At 44.1% G+C, this 19,902-nt stretch overlaps 1 protein-coding gene across 1 annotated transcript in view; it reads left to right on the top strand.

Moving 5' to 3' along the window:
* Positions 1-19,902, top strand: part of LRP10 (LDL receptor related protein 10) — a 68,449-nt gene that overhangs the window by 35,377 nt on the left and 13,170 nt on the right. Inside the window, exons 3-4 of the mRNA XM_069761784.1 lie at positions 18,025-19,153; positions 19,238-19,367. Of these exons, the coding sequence (XP_069617885.1) occupies positions 18,025-19,153; positions 19,238-19,367 (1,259 nt within the window). The remainder of the gene's footprint in view (positions 1-18,024; positions 19,154-19,237; positions 19,368-19,902) is intronic.

The following is a 19,902-nucleotide window of genomic DNA, read 5'->3' as shown; positions in this document are numbered from 1 at the left end:
TTAAAAAGCACCTTTTAGTGTGTGACAGCAGCCAAACATAAAAACCCGATATAAATCTGGCATCGCTGTAGTCGCAAAGAATAAAGTTGTCTAATCGGTTATACTGCACCACAAATGGCGTAGAAAATATATAAAACCAATTTTTCACCTTCTGTTGATTTGTTCTTTTGCCTCCAAATATTGCAGTAAGGCTCGGCTCAGATTTATCCTGTGCTCTACTCTGAGCACTTACATCGAGATTCCATGTAAATCTCTGAAATACGTGATTCAGACAGAATCCCAGAGGAAGATTTCCTATAATGAGGCAATGGATGCCAAATGTTCTATGATCCAGCGGGGTCCATCTTTTTAGGCGTGCGGTCCACCACAGCTTTGTGCACTTTTAAAAAGGACACCACTGAACAGAGGCCAAATGGAGTCCAGAGTAACTGTTGCCTTACTGTGATTCGATTCCTTGGGGGTTTCCTCTGTCACATCACTCAGAGATTTAGATGGAAACCCCAAAGTAAGTACTCGGCGTAGAGTGCCGGATAAATGTGATCATAAATGTTATGTAAAATGTTTGCAATAAAAGCTTCCATTTAATCCACAGAAAAGCACCCGCCCATTACGGTAGCGCAAATGCTTTGTAAAAGCGAAATGGTTCCTCGCCCCAGTGTGCATAAACCACCTTTAGCGTCAATGTTTGACAGGGGTAAAATTTCCAAAATGGGGTCACTTGAGGGGGGATTCTGCAAACTAGTCTAGGAAAATCAGTGCTCCGTCCCTCTAAAGTCTCGCAGTGTGGCTTAGGCTTAGCAGTACTGGACAGCCACATGTGTGGTATTTCTACATTCCATAGAAATTGTGGGACATATTTTGGTGCCATTTTTTACCTATTTTCCCGTGTGAAAATGTAAAATCTGGGGCTAAAACAAAATTTTGGTGGTAAAAATAATTTTTTCTTCACTGCTCAATGGAATAAAATTCTGTGACACACCTGTGGTGTCAATATGATCACTGCACCCCTAGATAAATTCATTCTGAGGTTTGATTTGTAAAATGGGGTCACTTATGGGAGATTCTACTGTTCTGGCACCTCAGGGGCTCTGCTAATGTGACAAGGCACCCTCAAACCATTCCAGCAAAATCTGAACTCCAATATGACACTTCTTCCCTGAGCTTTGCACTGTGCCTCAAAATAAGTTTTCACCCACACATGGGGTATTGGCACACTCGGGAGAAATTGCACAACCCATTTTAGGGTCCATTAACTCCTGTTACCCTTGAGGAAAAAAAACTTGAAACTAAAAGAATAATTTTGTGGGACAAATGTTTTTTTTTCCTTGGCTCTATGCTACAAACTTCTGTAAAGCACCTTGGGGTTCAAGATGCTCCCCACACATCTAGATTAGTTCTTTTAGGGGTCTAGTTTCCAAACTGCAGTCACTTGTGACAGGTTTCCACGGTTAAGGCACATCAGGGGCTCTCCAAACGTGACATGTCGTCTGCTCTCAATTTCAACCAATTTCATGCTCAAAAAGTGAAACCTTGCTCCTTCTCTTCTGGGCCCTGCCGTGCGCCCAAACAGTGGTCTTCGTCCACACATGGGGTATCGGCATACTCGGGAGAGTTGCACAACAGTTTTGTGGGTCCATTTTCTCCTGCTACCCTTGTTAAAATGAAAAAAAAAAATTGGGGCGAAAAGATGTTTTTTGTGGAAAAAATTAGATTTTTTTTTTTCATGGCTCTACGTTATAAACTTATGTGAAGCACCTGAAGGTTTAAAGTGCTCACCACACATCTGGATAAGTTCCTTGAGGGGTCTAGTTTCCAAAATGGGGTCACTTGTGGGGGTTTCCACTGTTTACTCACATCAGGGGCTCTCCTAATGCGACATGGTGTCCGCTGTCAATTAACCCCAAGGGTGGTTTGCACGTTAATGACCAGGCCAATTTTTACAATTCTGACCACTGTCCCTTTATGAGGTTATAACTCTGGAACGCTTCAACGGATCCCAGTGATTCTGATATTGTTTTCTCATGACATATCGTACTTCATGATAGTGGTAAAATTTCTTTGATATTACCTGCATTTATTTGTGAAAAAAAAACAGAAATTTGGCGAAAATTTTGAAGATTTCGCAATTTTCCAACTTTGAATTTTTATGCAATTAAATCACAGAGATATGTCACACAAAATACTCGTATATACTCGAGTATAAGCCGACCCGAGTATAAGCCGACCCCCCTAATTTTGCCACAAAAAACTGGGAAAACTTATTGACTCGAGTATAAGCCTAGGGTAGAAAATGCAGCATTTACCGGTGAATTTCAAAAATAAAAATAGATGCTCCATACCGTTCATTATTGCCCCATAGATGCTCCATATACAACTGTGCTATATAGAATGCTCTGCACCGTTGATTATGGCCCCATAGATGCTCCTTATAATGCTGTGCCATATATGCTCTGCACCTTTGATTATGGCCCCATAGATGCTCCTTATAATGCTGTGCCATATATGCTCTGCACCTTTGATTATGGCCCCATAGGTGCTCCTTATAATGCTGTGCCCCATATATGCTCTGCACCTTTATGGCCCCATAGGTGCTCCTTATAATGCTGTGCCATATATGCTCTGCACCTTTGATTATGGCCCCATAGATGCTCCTTATAATGCTGTACCATATATGCTCTGCACCTTTATGGCCCCATAGATGCTCCTTATAATGCTGTGCCATATATGCTCTGCACCGTTCATTATGGCCCCATAGGTGCTCCTTATAATGCTGTACCATATATGCTCTGCACCTTTATGGCCCCATAGGTGCTCCTTATAATGCTGTGCCATATATGCTCTGCACCTTTGATTATGGCCCCATAGATGCTCCTTATAATGCTGTGCCCCATATATGCTCTGCACCTTTATGGCCCCATAGGTGCTCCTTATAATGCTGTGCCCCATATATGCTCTGCACCTTTATGGCCCCATAGGTGCTCCTTATAATGCTGTGCCCCTTATATGCTCTGAACCTTTATGGCCCCATAGGTGCTCCTTATAATGCTGTGCCCCATATATGCTCTGCACCTTTATGGCCCCATAGGTGCTCCTTATAATGCTGTGCCCCATATATGCTCTGCACCTTTATGGCCCCATAGGTGCTCCTTATAATGCTGTGCCCCATATATGCTCTGCACCTTTATGGCCCCATAGGTGCTCCTTATAATGCTGTGCCCCATTTATGCTCTGCACCTTTATGGCCCCATAGGTGCTCCTTAGAATGCTGCTGGTGCTGCCATAAAAAAAAAAAAATCACATACTCACCTCTCTTCTCAGGACGCCAGCGCTTTCAATAATTACCTGCTCCTCTGCGGCTCCGTCTCCAGCACTGACGCTCAGCAGAGGGTGCGCACTGACTACGTCACAGCGCCCTCTAACCTGAGCGTCATTGCTAGAGGACGCTGCAGACGGAGCCGGAGCGAGGAGCAGGTAATTATAGCGCTGCGCTCCCCTTACCTGCTGCGGCGCGGTCCCTGCAGTCCCTGGCTTCTCCGCCGCTGCAGCTTCTTCCTGTAATTGAGCGGTCACATGGCACCAATCATTTACAGCAATGAATATGCGGCTCCTCCCCTATGGGGGTGGAGCTGCCTATTCATTTCTGTAATGAGCGGAGCCATGTGACCGCTCAGTGCAGGAAGAATCTGCAGCGCCGGAGAAGCCAGGGACTGCAGGGACCGCGCTGGGAGCAGGTAAGTATGACTACACAGCCCCCGCTCCCCCTCCCCTGCTGACACCCGGGTATATGACTCGAGTATAAGCCGAGAGGGGGACTTTCAGCCCAAAAAAATGGGCTGAAAATCTCGGCTTATACTCGAGTATATACGGTAATAAGTAACATTTCCCACATGTCTACTTTACATCAGCACAATTTTGGAACCAAAATTTTATTGTTTTTTTGTTAGGGAGTTATAAGGGTTTAAAGTTGACCAGCAATTTTTCATTTTTACAACACCATTTTTTTTTTAGGGATCACATCTCATTTGAAGTCATTTTGAGGGGTCTATATGATAGAAAATACCCAAGTGTGACACCATTCTAAAAACTGCACCCCTCAAGGTGCTCAAAACCACATTCAAGAAGTTTATTAACCCTTCAGGTGTTTAACAGGAATTTTTAACCCCCCCTGGGGCAAAGTAAAAAAAAAAAAAAAATCCTAAATAAATAAATAATTTTTAAAAAAAATTGTTCCAATAAATACATTCCTTTATCTAAATAATAAAAAAAACAATAGTACACATTTAGTATCGCCACGTCCGTAACGACCCGACCTATAAAACTGTTAACCCCTTCAGTGAACACCGTAAAAAAAAAAGGCAAAAAACAACGCTTTATCATACCACCCAACACAAAGTGGAATAACACGTGATCAAAAAGACGGATATAAATAACCATGGTACCGCTGAAAAGTCATCTTGTCCCGCAAAAAACGAGCCACCATACAGCATCATCAGCGAAAAAATAAAAAAGTTAGTCCTCAGAATAAAGTGATGCAAAAATAATTTTTTCTATAATAGTTTTTATCGTGTAAAAGCGCCAAAACACAAAAAAATGATATAAATGAGGTATCGCTGTACAGACCCAAAGAATAAAACTGCTTTATCCATTTTACCAAACGCGGAATGGTATAAACACCTCCCCCCCCCCCCAAAAAAAAAAAAAAAAAATTTCATGAATAGCTGGTTTATGGTCATTCTGCCTCACAAAAATCGGAATAAAAAGCGATCAAAAAATGTCACGTGCCCAAAAATGTTACCAATAAAAACTTCATTTTGTCCCGCAAAAAACAAGACCTCACATGACTCTGTGGACCAAAATATGGAAAAATTATAGCTCTCAAAATGTGGTAACACAAAATATTAAATAGTAAATCAAACCCCCCTACATCACCCCCTTAGTTAGGGAAAAATTAAAAAATGTAAAAAAAATGTATTTATTTCCATTTTCCCGTTAGGGCTGCAGTTAGGGTTGGGGCTAAAGTTAGGGTTAGGGTTTGGATTACATTTACAATTGGGAATAGGGTTGGGATTAGGGTTAGGGGTGTGTCAGGGTTAGGGGTGTGGTTAGGGTTACCGTTGAGATTAGGGTTAGGGGTGTGTTTGGATTAGGGTTTCAGTTATAATTGGGGGGTTTCCACTGTTTAGGCACATCAGGGGCTCTCCAAACGCGACATGGCGTCCGATCTCAATTCCAGCCAATTCTGCGTTGAAAAAGCAAAACAGTTTTCCTTCCCTTCCGAGCTCTCCCGTGCGCCCACACAGGGGTTTACCCCAACATATGGGGTATCAGCGTACTCGGGACACATTGAACAACTTTTGGGGTTCAATTTCAACTGTTACCCTTGGGAAAAAAAACAAAACTGGGGGCTAAAAAATAATTTTGGTGGGAAAAAAAAGGATTTTTTTATTTTCACGGCTCTGCGTTATAAACTGTAGTGAAACACTTGGGGGTTCAAAGTTCTCACAACACATCTAGATAAGTTCCTTGGGGGGTCTAGTTTCCAAAATAGGGTCACTTGTGGGGGTTTCAATGTTTAGGCACATCAGTGGCTCTCCAAACGCAACATGGTGTCCCATCTCAATTCCAGTCAATTTTGCATTGAAAAGTCAAATGGCACTCCTTCCATTCCCGAGCTCTGCCAAGCGCCCAAACAGTGGTTTACCCCCACATATGGGGTATCAGCGTACTCAGGACAAATTGTACAACAACTTCCAATTTCTTCTCTTAACCTTGGGAAAATAAATAATTGGGGGTGAAAAGATCATTTTTGTGAAAAAATGATTTTTTATTTTTACGGCTCTGCATTATAAACTTCTGTGAATCATTTAATGGGTCAAAGTGCTCACCACACATCAAGATAAGTTCCTTAGGGGGTCTACTTTCCAAAATGGTGTCACTTGGGGGGGGGTTTCAATGTTTAGGCACATCAGGGGCTGTTGTGAGAGCTTTGAACCCCCAAGTGTTTCACTACAGTTTCATTTCACCACAATTTTGATGCAAATGAAACCTACTAATTTTTACTGGGGTTACACTATGCTCGCTACAAATCTAGCACACTGATGAAGGTCCATTACAGACCGAAACGTTTGTGATTACTGTATGTATATTAAACAAACCCCTTTTTTGCATCACAATTCTTTGGAGTGTGCTAGTTGTTAACATTGTCCCGTATTAAGGTTTGGGAACCTGTCTCTATGCACCTCCCCCTATGAGGCTGTGCTGAACATTTTCTATACTACTTCACTACAGTTTATAACGCAGAGCCATGAAAATAAAAAATAAAAAAATTCCCACAAAACTTATTTTTTAGCCCACAGTTTTGTATTTTTCCAAGGGTAACAGTTGAAATTGGACCCCAAAAGTTGTTGTCCAATTTGTCCTGAGTACGCTGATACCACATATGTGGGGGGTAACCACTGTTTGGGCACATGGCAGAGCTCGGAAGGGAAGGCGCGTCATTTGGAATGCAGACTTAGATGGATTGGTCTGCAGGCGTCACATTGCATTTGCAGAGTCCCTAATGTACCTAAACAGTAGAAACCCCCCACAAGTGACCCCATATTGGAAACTAGACCCCCCAAGGAACTTATCTAGATGTGTTGTGAGAACTTTGAACCCCTAATTGTTTCACTACAGTTTAGAAAAATATTTAGAATTGAGAATTCTAGAATTCTATCTACTGGCTAACACGGTACCAATATCTTTCCTGTATCACTACAGTTTATAACGCAGAGCCGTGAAAATAAAAAAATCCTTTTTTTTTCACCCAAAAATTATTTTTTAGCCCCCAGTTTTGTATTTTCCCAAGGGTAATGAGAAATTGGACCCCAAAAGTTGTTGTCCAATGTGTCCTGAGTACGATGATACCCCATATGTTGGGGTAAACCACTGTTTGGGCACACGGGAGAGCTGGGAAGGGTGAGGATACAGTAGGTAAGGATAGAGCTGGTCGTGCAGTGGTTTGGTCAATCGGTGATTACTGCAGGTTGTAGGCTTGTCGGAAGAGGTGGGTCTTCAGGTTCTTTTTGAAGGTTTCGATGGTAGGTGAGAGTCTGATATGTTGTGGTAGAGAGTTCCAGAGTAGGGGTGATGCACGAGAGAAATCTTGCATGCGATTGTGGGAAGAGGGGAGTAGAGAAGGAGATATTGTGAGGATCGGAGGTTGCGTGCAGGATAGTACTGGTAGACGAGGTCACAGATGTATGGAGGAGACAGGTTGTGGATGGCTTTGTATGTCATGGTTAGGCTTTTGTACTGGAGTCTCTGGGTAATGGGGAGCCAGTGAAGGGATTGACAGAGGGGAGAGGACGGGGAATAGCGGGCGAACTGGTGGATTAGCGGTGGGGGTAAACCACTGTTTCGGCGCATGATAGAGCTCGGAAGGGAAGAAGCACCGTTTGACTTTTCAATGCAAAATTGACAGGAATTGAGATGGGACGCCATGTTGCGTTTGGAGAGCCACTGATGTGCCTAAACATTGAAACCCCCCACAATTGACACCATTTTGGAAAGTAGACCCCCTAAGAAACTTATCTAGAGGTGTGGTGAACACTTTTACCCACCAAGTGCTTCACAGAAGTTTATAATGCAGAACCGTAAAAATAAAAAATCATATTTTTTCACAAAAATTCTTTTCGCCCCCAATTTTTTATTTTCCCAAGGGTAAGAGAATAAATTGGACCCCAAAAGTTGTTGTACAATTTGTCCTGAGTACGCTGATACCCCATATGTGGGGGTAAACCACTGTTTGGGCGCATGGGAGAGCTGGGAAGGGAAGGAGCACTGTTTTACTTTTTCAACGCAGAATTGGCTGGAATTAAGATCGGACGCTATGTCGCGTTTGGAGAGCCCCTCATGTGCCTAAACAGTGGAAACCCCCCAATTATAACTGAAACCCTAATCCAAACACACCCCAAACCCTAATCCCAACGGTAACCCTAACCACACCCCTAACCCTGACACACCCCTAACCCTAATCCCAACCCTATTCCCAACCTTAAATGTAATCCAAACCCTAACTTTAGCCCCAACCCTAACCCTAGCCCTAATCCTAATGGGAAAATGGAAATAAATACATTTTTTAATTTTTAATTTTTTCCCTAACTAAGGGGATGATGAAGGGGGGTTTGATTTTACTTTCATAGCGGGTTTTTTAGCGGGTTTTTATGATTGGCAGCTGTCACACACTAAAAGACACTTTTTATTGCAAAATTAATATTTTTTGCATTACCACATTGTGAGAGCTATAATTTTTCCATATTTGGGTCCACAGAGTCATGTGAGGTCTTGTTTCTTGCGGAACGAGTTGACGTTTTTATTGGTAACATTTTTGGGCGCGTGACATTTTTTGATCGGTTTTTATTCCGATTTTTGTGAGGCAGAATGACCAAAAACCAGCTATTCATGAATTTCTTTTGGGGGGGGGGGCGTTTATACCGTTCCGCGATTGGTAAAATGGATAAAGCAGTTTTATTTTTCGGGTCAGTACGATTACAGCGATACCTCATTTATATATTTTTTTTTTATGTTTTGGCGCTTTTATACGATAAAAACTATTTTAAAGAAAAAATAATTATTTTTGCATCGCTTTATTCTGAGGACTATAACTTTTTTTTTTCTTTGACGCTGTGTTATGAACAGGTGATTAAGACCACAATGGACCTAGTGGTTAAGAGCACACAAAGTGACCTGATAGTTACTAACATAGGACGAGCTCTGAGACGTGGGAACTCTGCTGACCGCAATCCCTAATCCTATCATACCACACTAGAGGTAGCCGTGGATTGCGCCTAACGCTCCCTATGCAACTCGGCACAGCCTGAGAAACTAACTAGCCCTGAAGATAGAAAAATAAGCCTACCTTGCCTCAGAGAAATTCCCCAAAGGAAAAGGCAGCCCCCCACATATAATGACTGTGAGTTAAGATAAAAATACAAACACAGAGATGAAATAGATTTTAGCAAAGTGAGGCCCGACTTACTGAATAGACCGAGGATAGGAAAGATAGCTTTGCGGTCAGCACAAAAACCTACAAACAACCACGCAGAGGGGTGTTGTGAATTCTGTGGCTGAATTCACTCCTGTGGTCACAAGTGGTATTGCAGCCTCTGGGCTTCCTCCCTCAGGTGTTTTGGTGAGCTCGTTGGCTGCCTTGCTATTTAACTCCACCTGAGTCTGTCTTCCTTGCTCCTTGTCAATGTTCCAGTGTTGGATCTGAGCTACTGCATCTTTCCTGTGGCCTGCTGCTCTGCTAGATAAGTGTTACTTTGTTTTTGTTTCCGTTTTTTCTGTCCAGCTGTGCTTTTCTCTTTTGCTGGAAGCTCTGAGACGCAAAGGGTGCACCGCCGTGCCGTTAGTTCGGCACGGTGGGTCTTTTTGCTCCCCTTTGCGTGGTTCTGCTTTAGGGTTTTTTGTAGACTGCATAGTTCTCTTTGCTATCCTCGCTCTGTCTAGAATATCGGGCCTCACTTTGCTGAATCTATTTCATCCCTACGTTTTGTCTTTTCATCTTGCTAACAGTCATTATATGTGGGGGGCTGCCTATTCCTTTGGGGTATTTCTCTGAGGCAAGTCAGGCTTGTATTTCTATCTTCAGGCTAGTCAGCTCCTCAGGCAGTGCCGAGTTGCATAGGTAGTGTTAGGCGCAATCCACTGCTGCTTTTAGTTGTGTGAGGATAGGTTCAGGTATTGCAGTCTGCAGAGATTCCACGTCTCAGAGCTTGTTCTATTGTTTTTTGGGTTATTGCCATATCACTGTATGTGCGCTGATTACTGCACACTGTGTTGCCTGATAGCACAGCATAACAGAGGGGGCAAAAAGACCCTCCGCACCGACTAACGGTACGGAGGTGCTCCCTCTGCGTCTCAGAGCTTCCAGCAAGCAAGAAAAACCAATATAGCAAGCTGGACAGAAAATATAGCAAACAAAAGTAACACAAGCAGAACTTAGCTTATGCAGGGCAGACAGGCCACAAGAACGATCCAGGAGAGAGCCAGACCAATACTGGAACATTGACTGGAGGCCAGGAACAAAGAACTAGGTGGAGTTAAATAGAGCAGCACCTAACGACTTAACCTCATCACCTGAGGAAGGAAACTCAGAAGCCGCAGCCCCACTCACATCCACCAGCGGAAGCTCATAGACAGAACCAGCCGAAGTACCACTCATGACCACAGGAGGGAGCTTGACCACAGAATTCACAACAGTACCCCCCCCTTGAGGAGGGGTCACCGAACCCTCACCAGAGCCCCCAGGCCGACCAGGATGAGCCAAATGAAAGGCACGAACCAGATCAGCAGCAGGAACATCAGAGGCAAAGACCCAGGAATTATCTTCCTGACCATAACCCTTCCACTTAACCAGGTACTGAAGTTTCCGTCTCGAAATACGAGAATCCAAAATCTTCTCCACTATATACTCCAACTCCCCCTGAACCAAAACCGGGGCAGGAGGATGAACGGATGGAACCACAGGTGCCACGTATCTCCGCAACAATGACCTATGGAATACGTTATGGATGGAAAAAGAAGCTGGAAGGGTCAACCGAAAAGACACAGGATTAAGAACCTCAGAAATCCTATACGGACCAATGAAACGAGGCTTAAACTTAGGAGAGGAAACCTTCATAGGAATATAACGAGATGACAACCAAACCAAATCCCCAACACGAAGTCGGGGACCCACACAGCGCCTGCGCTTAGCGAAACGTTGAGCCTTCTCCTGAGACAATGTCAAATTGTCCACCACATGAGTCCAAATCTGCTGCAACCTATCCACCACAGTATCCACACCAGGACAGTCAGAAGACTCAACCTGCCCTGAAGAGAAACGAGGATGGAAACCAGAATTGCAGAAAAACGGCGAAACCAAAGTAGCCGAGCTGGCCCGATTATTAAGGGCGAACTCAGCCAAAGGCAAAAAAGACACCCAATCATCCTGATCGGCAGAAACAAAACATCTCAGATATGTTTCCAAGGTCTGATTGGTTCGTTCAGTCTGGCCATTTGTCTGAGGATGGAAAGCCGAGGAAAAAGACAAATCAATGCCCATCCTAGCAGAAAAGGCTCGCCAAAACCTCGAAACAAACTGGGAACCTCTGTCAGAAACGATGTTCTCCGGAATGCCATGTAAACGAACCACATGCTGGAAGAACAATGGCACCAAATCAGAGGAGGAAGGCAATTTAGACAAGGGTACCAAATGGACCATCTTAGAGAAGCGATCACAAACAACCCAAATGACCGACATTTTTTGAGAGACGGGGAGATCCGAAATAAAATCCATAGAGATATGTGTCCAGGGCCTCTTCGGGACTGGCAAGGGCAAAAGCAACCCACTGGCACGAGAACAGCAGGGCTTAGCCCGAGCACAAATCTCACAGGACTGCACAAACGAACGCACATCCCGCGACAGAGACGGCCACCAAAAATGAAACCTTCTGAACACCAAAGAGACACTTTGACCCCTTCACAAACAAAGAATTCGCACGCAGGACCTGGAACACCATTCTGACCTGCTTCACGTGAGACTCCCAATCATCCGAGAAGACCAAAATATCATCCAAGTATACAATCAGGAATTTATCCAGGTACTCTCGGAAGATGTCATGCATAAAGGACTGAAACACTGATGGAGCATTAGAAAGCCCGAATGGCATAACCAGGTACTCAAAATGGCCCTCGGGCGTATTAAATGCTGTTTTCCATTCATCGCCCTGTTTAATGCGCACAAGATTATACGCACCACGAAGATCTATCTTGGTGAACCAACTAGCCCCCTTAATCCGAGCAAACAAATCAGACAGCAGCGGCAAGGGGTACTGAAATTTGACCGTGATTTTATTTAGAAGGCGGTAATCAATACAAGGTCTCAGCGAACCATCCTTCTTGGCCACAAAAAAGAACCCTGCTCCCAATGGCGGCGACGACGGGCGAATATGACCCTTCTCCAAGGATTCCTTTACGTAACTCCACATAGCGGCGTGCTCAGGCACAGACAAATTAAACAGTCGACCTTTAGGAAACTTACTACCAGGAATCAAATCGATAGCACAATCACAATCCCTATGCGGAGGTAGAGCACTGGACTTGGGCTCATCAAATACATCCCGGTAATCCGACAAGAACTCTGGGACCTCAGAAGGGGTGGATGATGAAATAGACAGAAATGGAACATCACCATGTACCCCCTGACAACCCCAGCTGGACACAGACATTGATTTCCAATCCAATACTGGGTTATGGACTTGTAGCCATGGCAATCCCAACACGACCACATCATGCAGATTATGCAACACCAAAAAGCGAATATCCTCCTGATGCGCAGGAGCCATGCACATGGTCAGCTGGGTCCAGTACTGAGGCTTATTCTTGGCCAAAGGCGTAGCATCAATTCCTCTCAATGGAATAGGATACTGCAAGGACTCCAAGAAAAACCCACAGCGCCTAGCATACTCCAAGTCCATCAAATTCAGGGCAGCGCCTGAATCCACAAATGCCATGACAGAATAGGATGACAAAGAGCAGATCAAAGTAACGGACAAAATAAATTTCGACTGTACCGTACCAATGGTGGCAGACCTAGCGAACCGCTTAGTGCGCTTAGGACAATCGGAGATAGCATGAGTGGAATCACCACAGTAAAAACACAGCCCATTCCGTCGTCTGTGTTCTTGCCGTTCAGCTCTGGTCAAAGTCCTATTGCATTGCATAGGCTCAGGTTTATGCTCAGATAATACCGCCAAATGGTGCACAGTTTTATGCTCACATAAGCGTCGATCGATCTGAATGGCCAAAGACATAGACTCATTCAGACCAGCAGGCATAGGAAATCCCACCATGACATCCTTAAGGGCTTCAGAGAGACCCTTTCTGAAAATTGCTGCCAGAGCACATTCATTCCATTGAGTGAGCACTGACCACTTCCTAAATTTCTGACAATATATCTCTACCTCATCCTGACCCTGACACAGAGCCAGCAAGATTTTCTCTGCCTGATCCACTGAATTAGGTTCATCATAAAGCAACCCGATCGCCAGAAAAAACGCATCAATATCACATAATGCAGAATCTCCTGGCGCAAGGGAAAATGCACAGTCTTGAGGGTCGCCACGTAATAAAGAAATAATGATCTTTACTTGTTGAACTGGGTCACCAGAAGAGCGGGGTTTCAAAGCCAGAAATAGTTTACAATTATTTTTGAAATTCAGAAACTTAGCTCTATCTCCAGAAAATAACTCAGGAATAGGAATTTTAGGTTCTAACATAGGATTCTGAACCACTAAATCTTGAGTGTTCTGAACACTTATAGCGAGATTATCCATCAAAGAGGACAGACCTTGAATGTCCATGTCTACACCTGTGTTCTGAACCACCCTGATGTAAAGGGGAAAAGAAAGACAGAACACAGTGCAAAGAAAAAAAATGGTCTCAGAAGTTCTCTTTTCCCTCTATTGAGAAGCATTAGTACTTTGGGCCTCCAGTACTGTTATGAACAGGTGATTAAGAACCACAATGGACCTAGTGGTTAAGAGCACACAAAGTGACCTGATAGTTACTAACATAGGACGAGCTCTGAGACGTGGGAACTCTGCTGACCGCAATCCCTAATCCTATCATACCACACTAGAGGTAGCCGTGGATTGCGCCTAACGCTCCCTATGCAACTCGGCACAGCCTGAGAAACTAACTAGCCCTGAAGATAGAAAAATAAGCCTACCTTGCCTCAGAGAAATTCCCCAAAGGAAAAGGCAGCCCCCCACATATATTGACTGTGAGTTAAGATGAAAATACAAACACAGAGATGAAATAGATTTTAGCAAAGTGAGGCCCGACTTACTGAATAGACCGAGGATAGGAAAGATAGCTTTGCGGTCAGCACAAAAACCTACAAACAACCACGCAGAGGGGGCAAAAAGACCCTCCGCACCGACTAACGGTACGGAGGTGCTCCCTCTGCGTCTCAGAGCTTCCAGCAAGCAAGAAAAACCAATATAGCAAGCTGGACAGAAAATATAGCAAACAAAAGTAACACAAGCAGAACTTAGCTTATGCAGGGCAGACAGGCCACAAGAACGATCCAGGAGAGAGCCAGACCAATACTGGAACATTGACTGGAGGCCAGGAACAAAGAACTAGGTGGAGTTAAATAGAGCAGCTAACGACTTAACCTCATCACCTGAGGAAGGAAACTCAGAAGCCGCAGCCCCACTCACATCCACCAGCGGAAGCTCATAGACAGAACCAGCTGAAGTGCCACTCATGACCACAGGAGGGAGCTTGACCACAGAATTCACAACAACGCTGTATGTCAGCTCATTTTTTGCGGGACAAGATGACGTTTTCAGCGGTACCATGGTTATTTATATTCATCTTTTTGATCGCGTGTTATTCTACTTTTTGTTTGGCGGTATGATAATAAAGCGTTTGTTTTTGCCCCGTTTTTTTTTTATTTTTACGGTGTTCACTGAAGGGGTTAACTAGTGGGACAGTTTTATAGGCAGGTCGTTACGGACGCGGCGATACTAAATATGTGTACTTTTATTGTTTTTTTTTTTTTTTATTTAGATAAAGAAATGTATTTATAGGAACAATATATATATTGTGTGTATATATTTTCTCTTTTAGGAATTTTTTTTACACATGTGAATATTTTTTTTTTACACTATAACATTGCCCCAGGGGGGGCATCATGTTATAGTGTAAGACCGCTGATCTGTCACTTTGCTGTGCACTGTGTCAGATTAGCGATCTTACGTGCACTCAGGCAGGCTTACCAGCGCTTGCTCTGAGCAGGTGCTGGTAAGCCACCTCCCTGCAGGACCCGGATGCAGCCCCGCGGCCATTTTGGATCCGGGCCTGCTGCAGGGAGGAGGTAAGAGACTCTCGCAGCAACGCGATCACATCGCGTTGCTCCAGGGGTCTCAGGGAAGCACGCAGGGAGCCCCCTCCCTGCGCGATGCTTCCCTATACCGCCGGAACACTGCGATCATGTGTGCCGGGGGTTAATGTGCCGGGGGCGGTCCGTGACCGCTCCTGACACATAGTGCCGGATGTCAGCTGACACCCGGCCGCGCTTCCCCCGTGAGCGCGGCCGATCGCATATGACGCACTATCCCGTCGGTGGTTATATGGGTCCACCCCACCTCGATGAGATAGTACGTCTAATGTCAGAAATGGGATAAAGCCAATTTTACATTAAAAAGTCAAACTTCAATCCTTCTTTCTGAGCCCTGTTGTGCACCCAAATAGTGGTTTTCATATGGGGTATCTGCGCACTCAGGAGAAAATTAACCACAATATTTGCTGTGCAATTTCATCTGATACCCTTGTGAAAATAAAAAATTTAGGTCCGAAGTAAAAATTTTGTGAAAAAAAATTAAATGTTCATTTTTTTTCTTCCATATTGCAACAGTTCCTATGAAGCACCTGAAGGGTTAATACACTTGTTGAATAATGTTTTGAGTGTCTGGAGGGGTGCAGTTTTTAGAATAGTGTCACCTTTGGGTATTTTCGGTCATATGCGCCACTCAAAATCACTTTAAATGTAATGTGGTCCCTTTTTTTTTTTTTTTTTTTTTTAATGGTTTTGTAAATTTTGATGCAAAAAATGAGAAATTGCTGGTCAACTTTTAACCCTTATATCTTCCTAGCAAAACAAAAAATTATGATCTCAGAATCTGTGGGATCCGTTGAGGGGTTCCAGAGTTATTACCCCATAAAGTGACACAGGTCAGATTTCAGAATTTAGACCTGATCATTAACCTACAAAGTTGCTTGCTCCTTATAGGGAACCTGTCACCCCGTTTTTTCAGATTGAGCTATAAATACTGTTAAATAGGGCCTGCGCTGTGCGTTACTATAGTGTATGTAGTGTACCCTGATTCCCCATGTATGCTGAGAAATACATTACCAAAGTCGCCGTTTTCGCCTGTCAATCAGGCTGGTCTGGTCAGGTGGGCGTGTTCACAGCGCTCTTTTCTTCCCCAGCTTTCTGGGATGCTGCGCGTGCGCACAAGAGATCGCGGCGGCCATTTTCCCAAAGCCGAGATGCAAACTCGGCTTTGGGAAAATGGCCGCCGCGATCTCCCGCGGCCATTTTCCTGAAGCCCCGTGCAGCAGAGCACTCCATCTGCGCACGCGTGGCCCCAGGAAGATGGCCGCCCCCACCGATGAAAGGGATGACAGCGCAGATCGCGCGCTGTGTCTTCACGTGGGCGCAGGGAATTCGGACCTTGGACATACGCACACCACTACGCCACCAACGGAAAGCTGGGGAAGAAAAGAGCGCTGTGAACACGCCCACCTGACCAGACCAGCCTGATTGACAGGCGAAAACGGCGACTTTGGTAATGTATTTCTCAGCATACATGGGGAATCAGGGTACACTACATACACTATAGTAACGCACAGCGCAGGCCCTATTTAACAGTATTTATAGCTCAATCTGAAAAAACGGGGTGACAGGTTCCCTTTAAGGGGTTAAGTATCATGCAAATAAAAGATAGAAAATTGGCCCTACCTCTTATATAAAGTGCTGTTGTGCTATAAAATAAGAATATTCCTAACAGTTTGAAATAATCTTTTAACATATCAATTATTTAATACTTAAATGCACCATGGCGTAATAGTAGGCCATGATCGTTCACACCGATGCATTTGAACACAATTTTAGAGCCCATCCATACTCCGACCATCATACAAGCCTTGGACACGAATGCTGAATTTGGTGTCCTTTTAGAGACAACGTAGGACCAAATAAAGACCTCTTTTGTAAAGCATGTTAAGACATAATACTGGCATGCTTTAATATTAACAGGTGGCTCTACCTGCTTTAAGGCGCAGGCTTCATACATTGGCTTGAATATAAGTATGGCAGTATATTGTAGACACCATACTGTAATATGCCATTGTGACCAGCAAAAAATATAGACCCCCTTTAGAAAGAAGGTGAAATGGAGTCCAAAGTTTTCATATTTTAGACTCGTTTGCCTCATCAGGGGAACATCCATATAGTTTTCCAGCTATGCAGACAGAAGACCCCCACAAAGCGCTGATTGGGAGAACGTGGTGGAAACCCAGCCATAGAAAGGCATTTATGTATTTGTTAGGCTTCTTTCACAATTCCGTTGGGACTCTCCCATCCTGCTGCGTCGCCGAGACGTAGCGACGGACGTTTACAAAATAGTGGCAAAACGTATGTGACGGGTGCACTGGGCCCGTCTTTCTGACGGACCCGTCGAGGCTATGTGCACCTGTTGTGTATGTGTCTTCGCAGCGGTTTTCCGCTGCGAAAACGCATACACAACACAATCCAGGTTAAAAATAATAAAAAAAAAATCAATATTCTCGTCCCGTGCAGCGTTACCGATGCTCCCGGCAGCTAGCGTTCCTAGTAATACATTGCGAAATCTCACGAGACCAAGGTGAGAATATTGCGTTTTTTTGTTTTGTTTTTATTATTTTTAACATGATATCTTGTCACTATTGATGCTGCATAGGCAGCATCAATAAGGAAAAGAGGGCAAGAGAGAATTTCCCTGACGGGAAATGCTTCCACGCATGCTCAGTTTTTTTTCCCCGACGTGCAGAAAAAAACGTTCCTCTGAACGTTTTCTCTGCCCGACGGACCATTTTTTTTAATGCAGGATCCAGTGCACGACGGATGAAATGGATGGCCATCCGTCACAATCCGTTGCTAATACAAGTCTGTGAGAAAATGCAGGATCCTGCATTCTCAAAAATCGTCGTATCTCGACGGAAGCTGAAAGACAAAAGTGTGAAAGAGGCCTTATTATGTGAAACAGGAGTGCATGCAATGGCCATCAAAAAAGCAGCTTGTATTACCTGTTTGGGTTTTGTGTATGACCATTAGGAGCTTGCCTAAACATGTTCACCTACTTAAAAGTTAAAAACTTAAGGTAGTTGTGTTGGATTAATTTGTTTAGTGCTAATTGTAACCTGTTTTACTTCTTTCTCCTCTTACAGACTCCTCACCCTGCCTATCCGGTTTCTTCCGTTGCAGCTCTGGCTGTATTCCCCTGTTTTCAGTCTGTGATGGTTCTTTTGACTGTGATGATAAATTGGATGAAATTTCATGTTCATCATATTGCAACGTTACACTAAAAGATTTCTATGGCGTCTTCTCTCCTCCTGGGTATCCAGATTCTCCACCTTCTCCTCTACCGTCTTATTGCCGTTGGTTGATTGACTCTGAAGATAGCCGTGGACTTGCTTTGCAGTTTTCTTCCCTCCAGCTTTCAGAGCTAGATGCTCTTGTGGTTTATGAAAATGGTGTTGGTGATTTTCCACGCCTTCTCCGTGCCTTGTACCACCAAAGCAATGGCAAATCTGTCACAGTGGAGTCTGTTGGGGGCAGAGTAACTATTGTATATCAGTACAACACAAATACACCCCATTATACGATTATTGATCCTTCCGTAACATATGGCTCTGACTATAGATTTCCTGGCACTGAGAACCACGACCCTGGCCCACGCCTTACTGACCAAATTGGATCACCACCATCTCAACTTCACTTTCCTAGCTTCAACATGCCCAATGGATGGTTTCCATCATTCCGGCCCCGAGGGTTTAATGCCACTTACCGTGTACGGGGCTACTGCCTTCCTTGGGACCAACCATGTGGCTCCAGTCCAGGTCTTTTATTTGAAGACGGAGTAGAGGTAGGTGGTGGCTGTTTTTCAGACTCGCAGCGTTGTGATGGAATCTGGGACTGTGCCAATGGCAGAGATGAGGTTAACTGTACAAACTGTCCCGAGGGGCACTTTCCATGTGCTTCAAGTCATGGCTGTTACCCGATCAATGAGAGGTGTAATTACCAAACTTCTTGCCAAGATGGTACAGATGAAAGAAACTGTCGTGGATGTCAGCCTGGAGGCTTCCATTGTGATTTGGAGCGCTGTGTGTATGAAGCATGGGTATGTGATGGCCAAGCTGATTGTCGAGATGGAAGTGACGAAAAGAACTGTGGCTACATACTTCCCCGGAAAGTAATTGCAGCGGCTGTTATAGGAAGCCTAATTTGCGCTACGTTACTTGTTGTAGCTTTAGGATGTACGTGCCGACTGTATACTTCACGTGCACGTGAGTATAGGTGAGTATCAATACTAATGGAAGGATATTATAAATACTGATAAAGACAACACAGCAATTCTAAATTTTTTTTTTTTTTTTGCAGCGTCTTTGCACCTTTATCCCGGATTGATGCAGAATTGATCCAGCAGCAAGCACCTCCATCCTATGGGCAGTTGATTGCTCAAGGAGCTATACCACCTGTTGATGACTTTCCCACTGAGAGTCCTAATGATGTGAGTGTACATGCCATATACCTTGTACTAATAAGTCCTTTATTGCAGAAAGGCATATAGAGCTGCTGTATTTTCAGCACTTCCATCTGATGTTACTGGCGCGTGAGACTGCAGGGTGACATTAACCATGTCATTGTTAGAAGCTTTCTAGCTTTATTGACATTTATTTTTGTGGCGCAATAACTCAAGAGGTATCCCCTTTAATAAACAATTTCCCTAAATAAAAAATACCTGGAAATGTTAGGATTCAGTGATGCCATATGACGCGCTGCCTCAACCCCATAACGAACGCCGATACGCCTTTTATCAGCGGCAGTTAAGTGTATTTATTCCTCAGCGCCGTTTTTTAATGGCACTGAGAAATAAGTGGATAGCGCCCTCCAGCGTCGGAAAATCTCTGGGGTCTCAGCTACCGGGGGGGGGAGGGTATCTGAGACCCCGGAAAACATGATTTGGGTAAGTTTTTACAGTCCCCAGTGTTGCAATCTCTGTTATTCACCGAATAACGGTGACCGCACAAAAAGTCTGATTTATT

The sequence above is a fragment of the Ranitomeya imitator genome, chromosome 1 (genome assembly GCF_032444005.1).
Source record: "Ranitomeya imitator isolate aRanImi1 chromosome 1, aRanImi1.pri, whole genome shotgun sequence".
Lineage (NCBI taxonomy): Eukaryota > Metazoa > Chordata > Amphibia > Anura > Dendrobatidae > Ranitomeya > Ranitomeya imitator.
The sequence above is the reverse complement of the archived record's forward strand: the minus strand, read 5'-3'. Positions and strand labels throughout refer to the sequence as shown.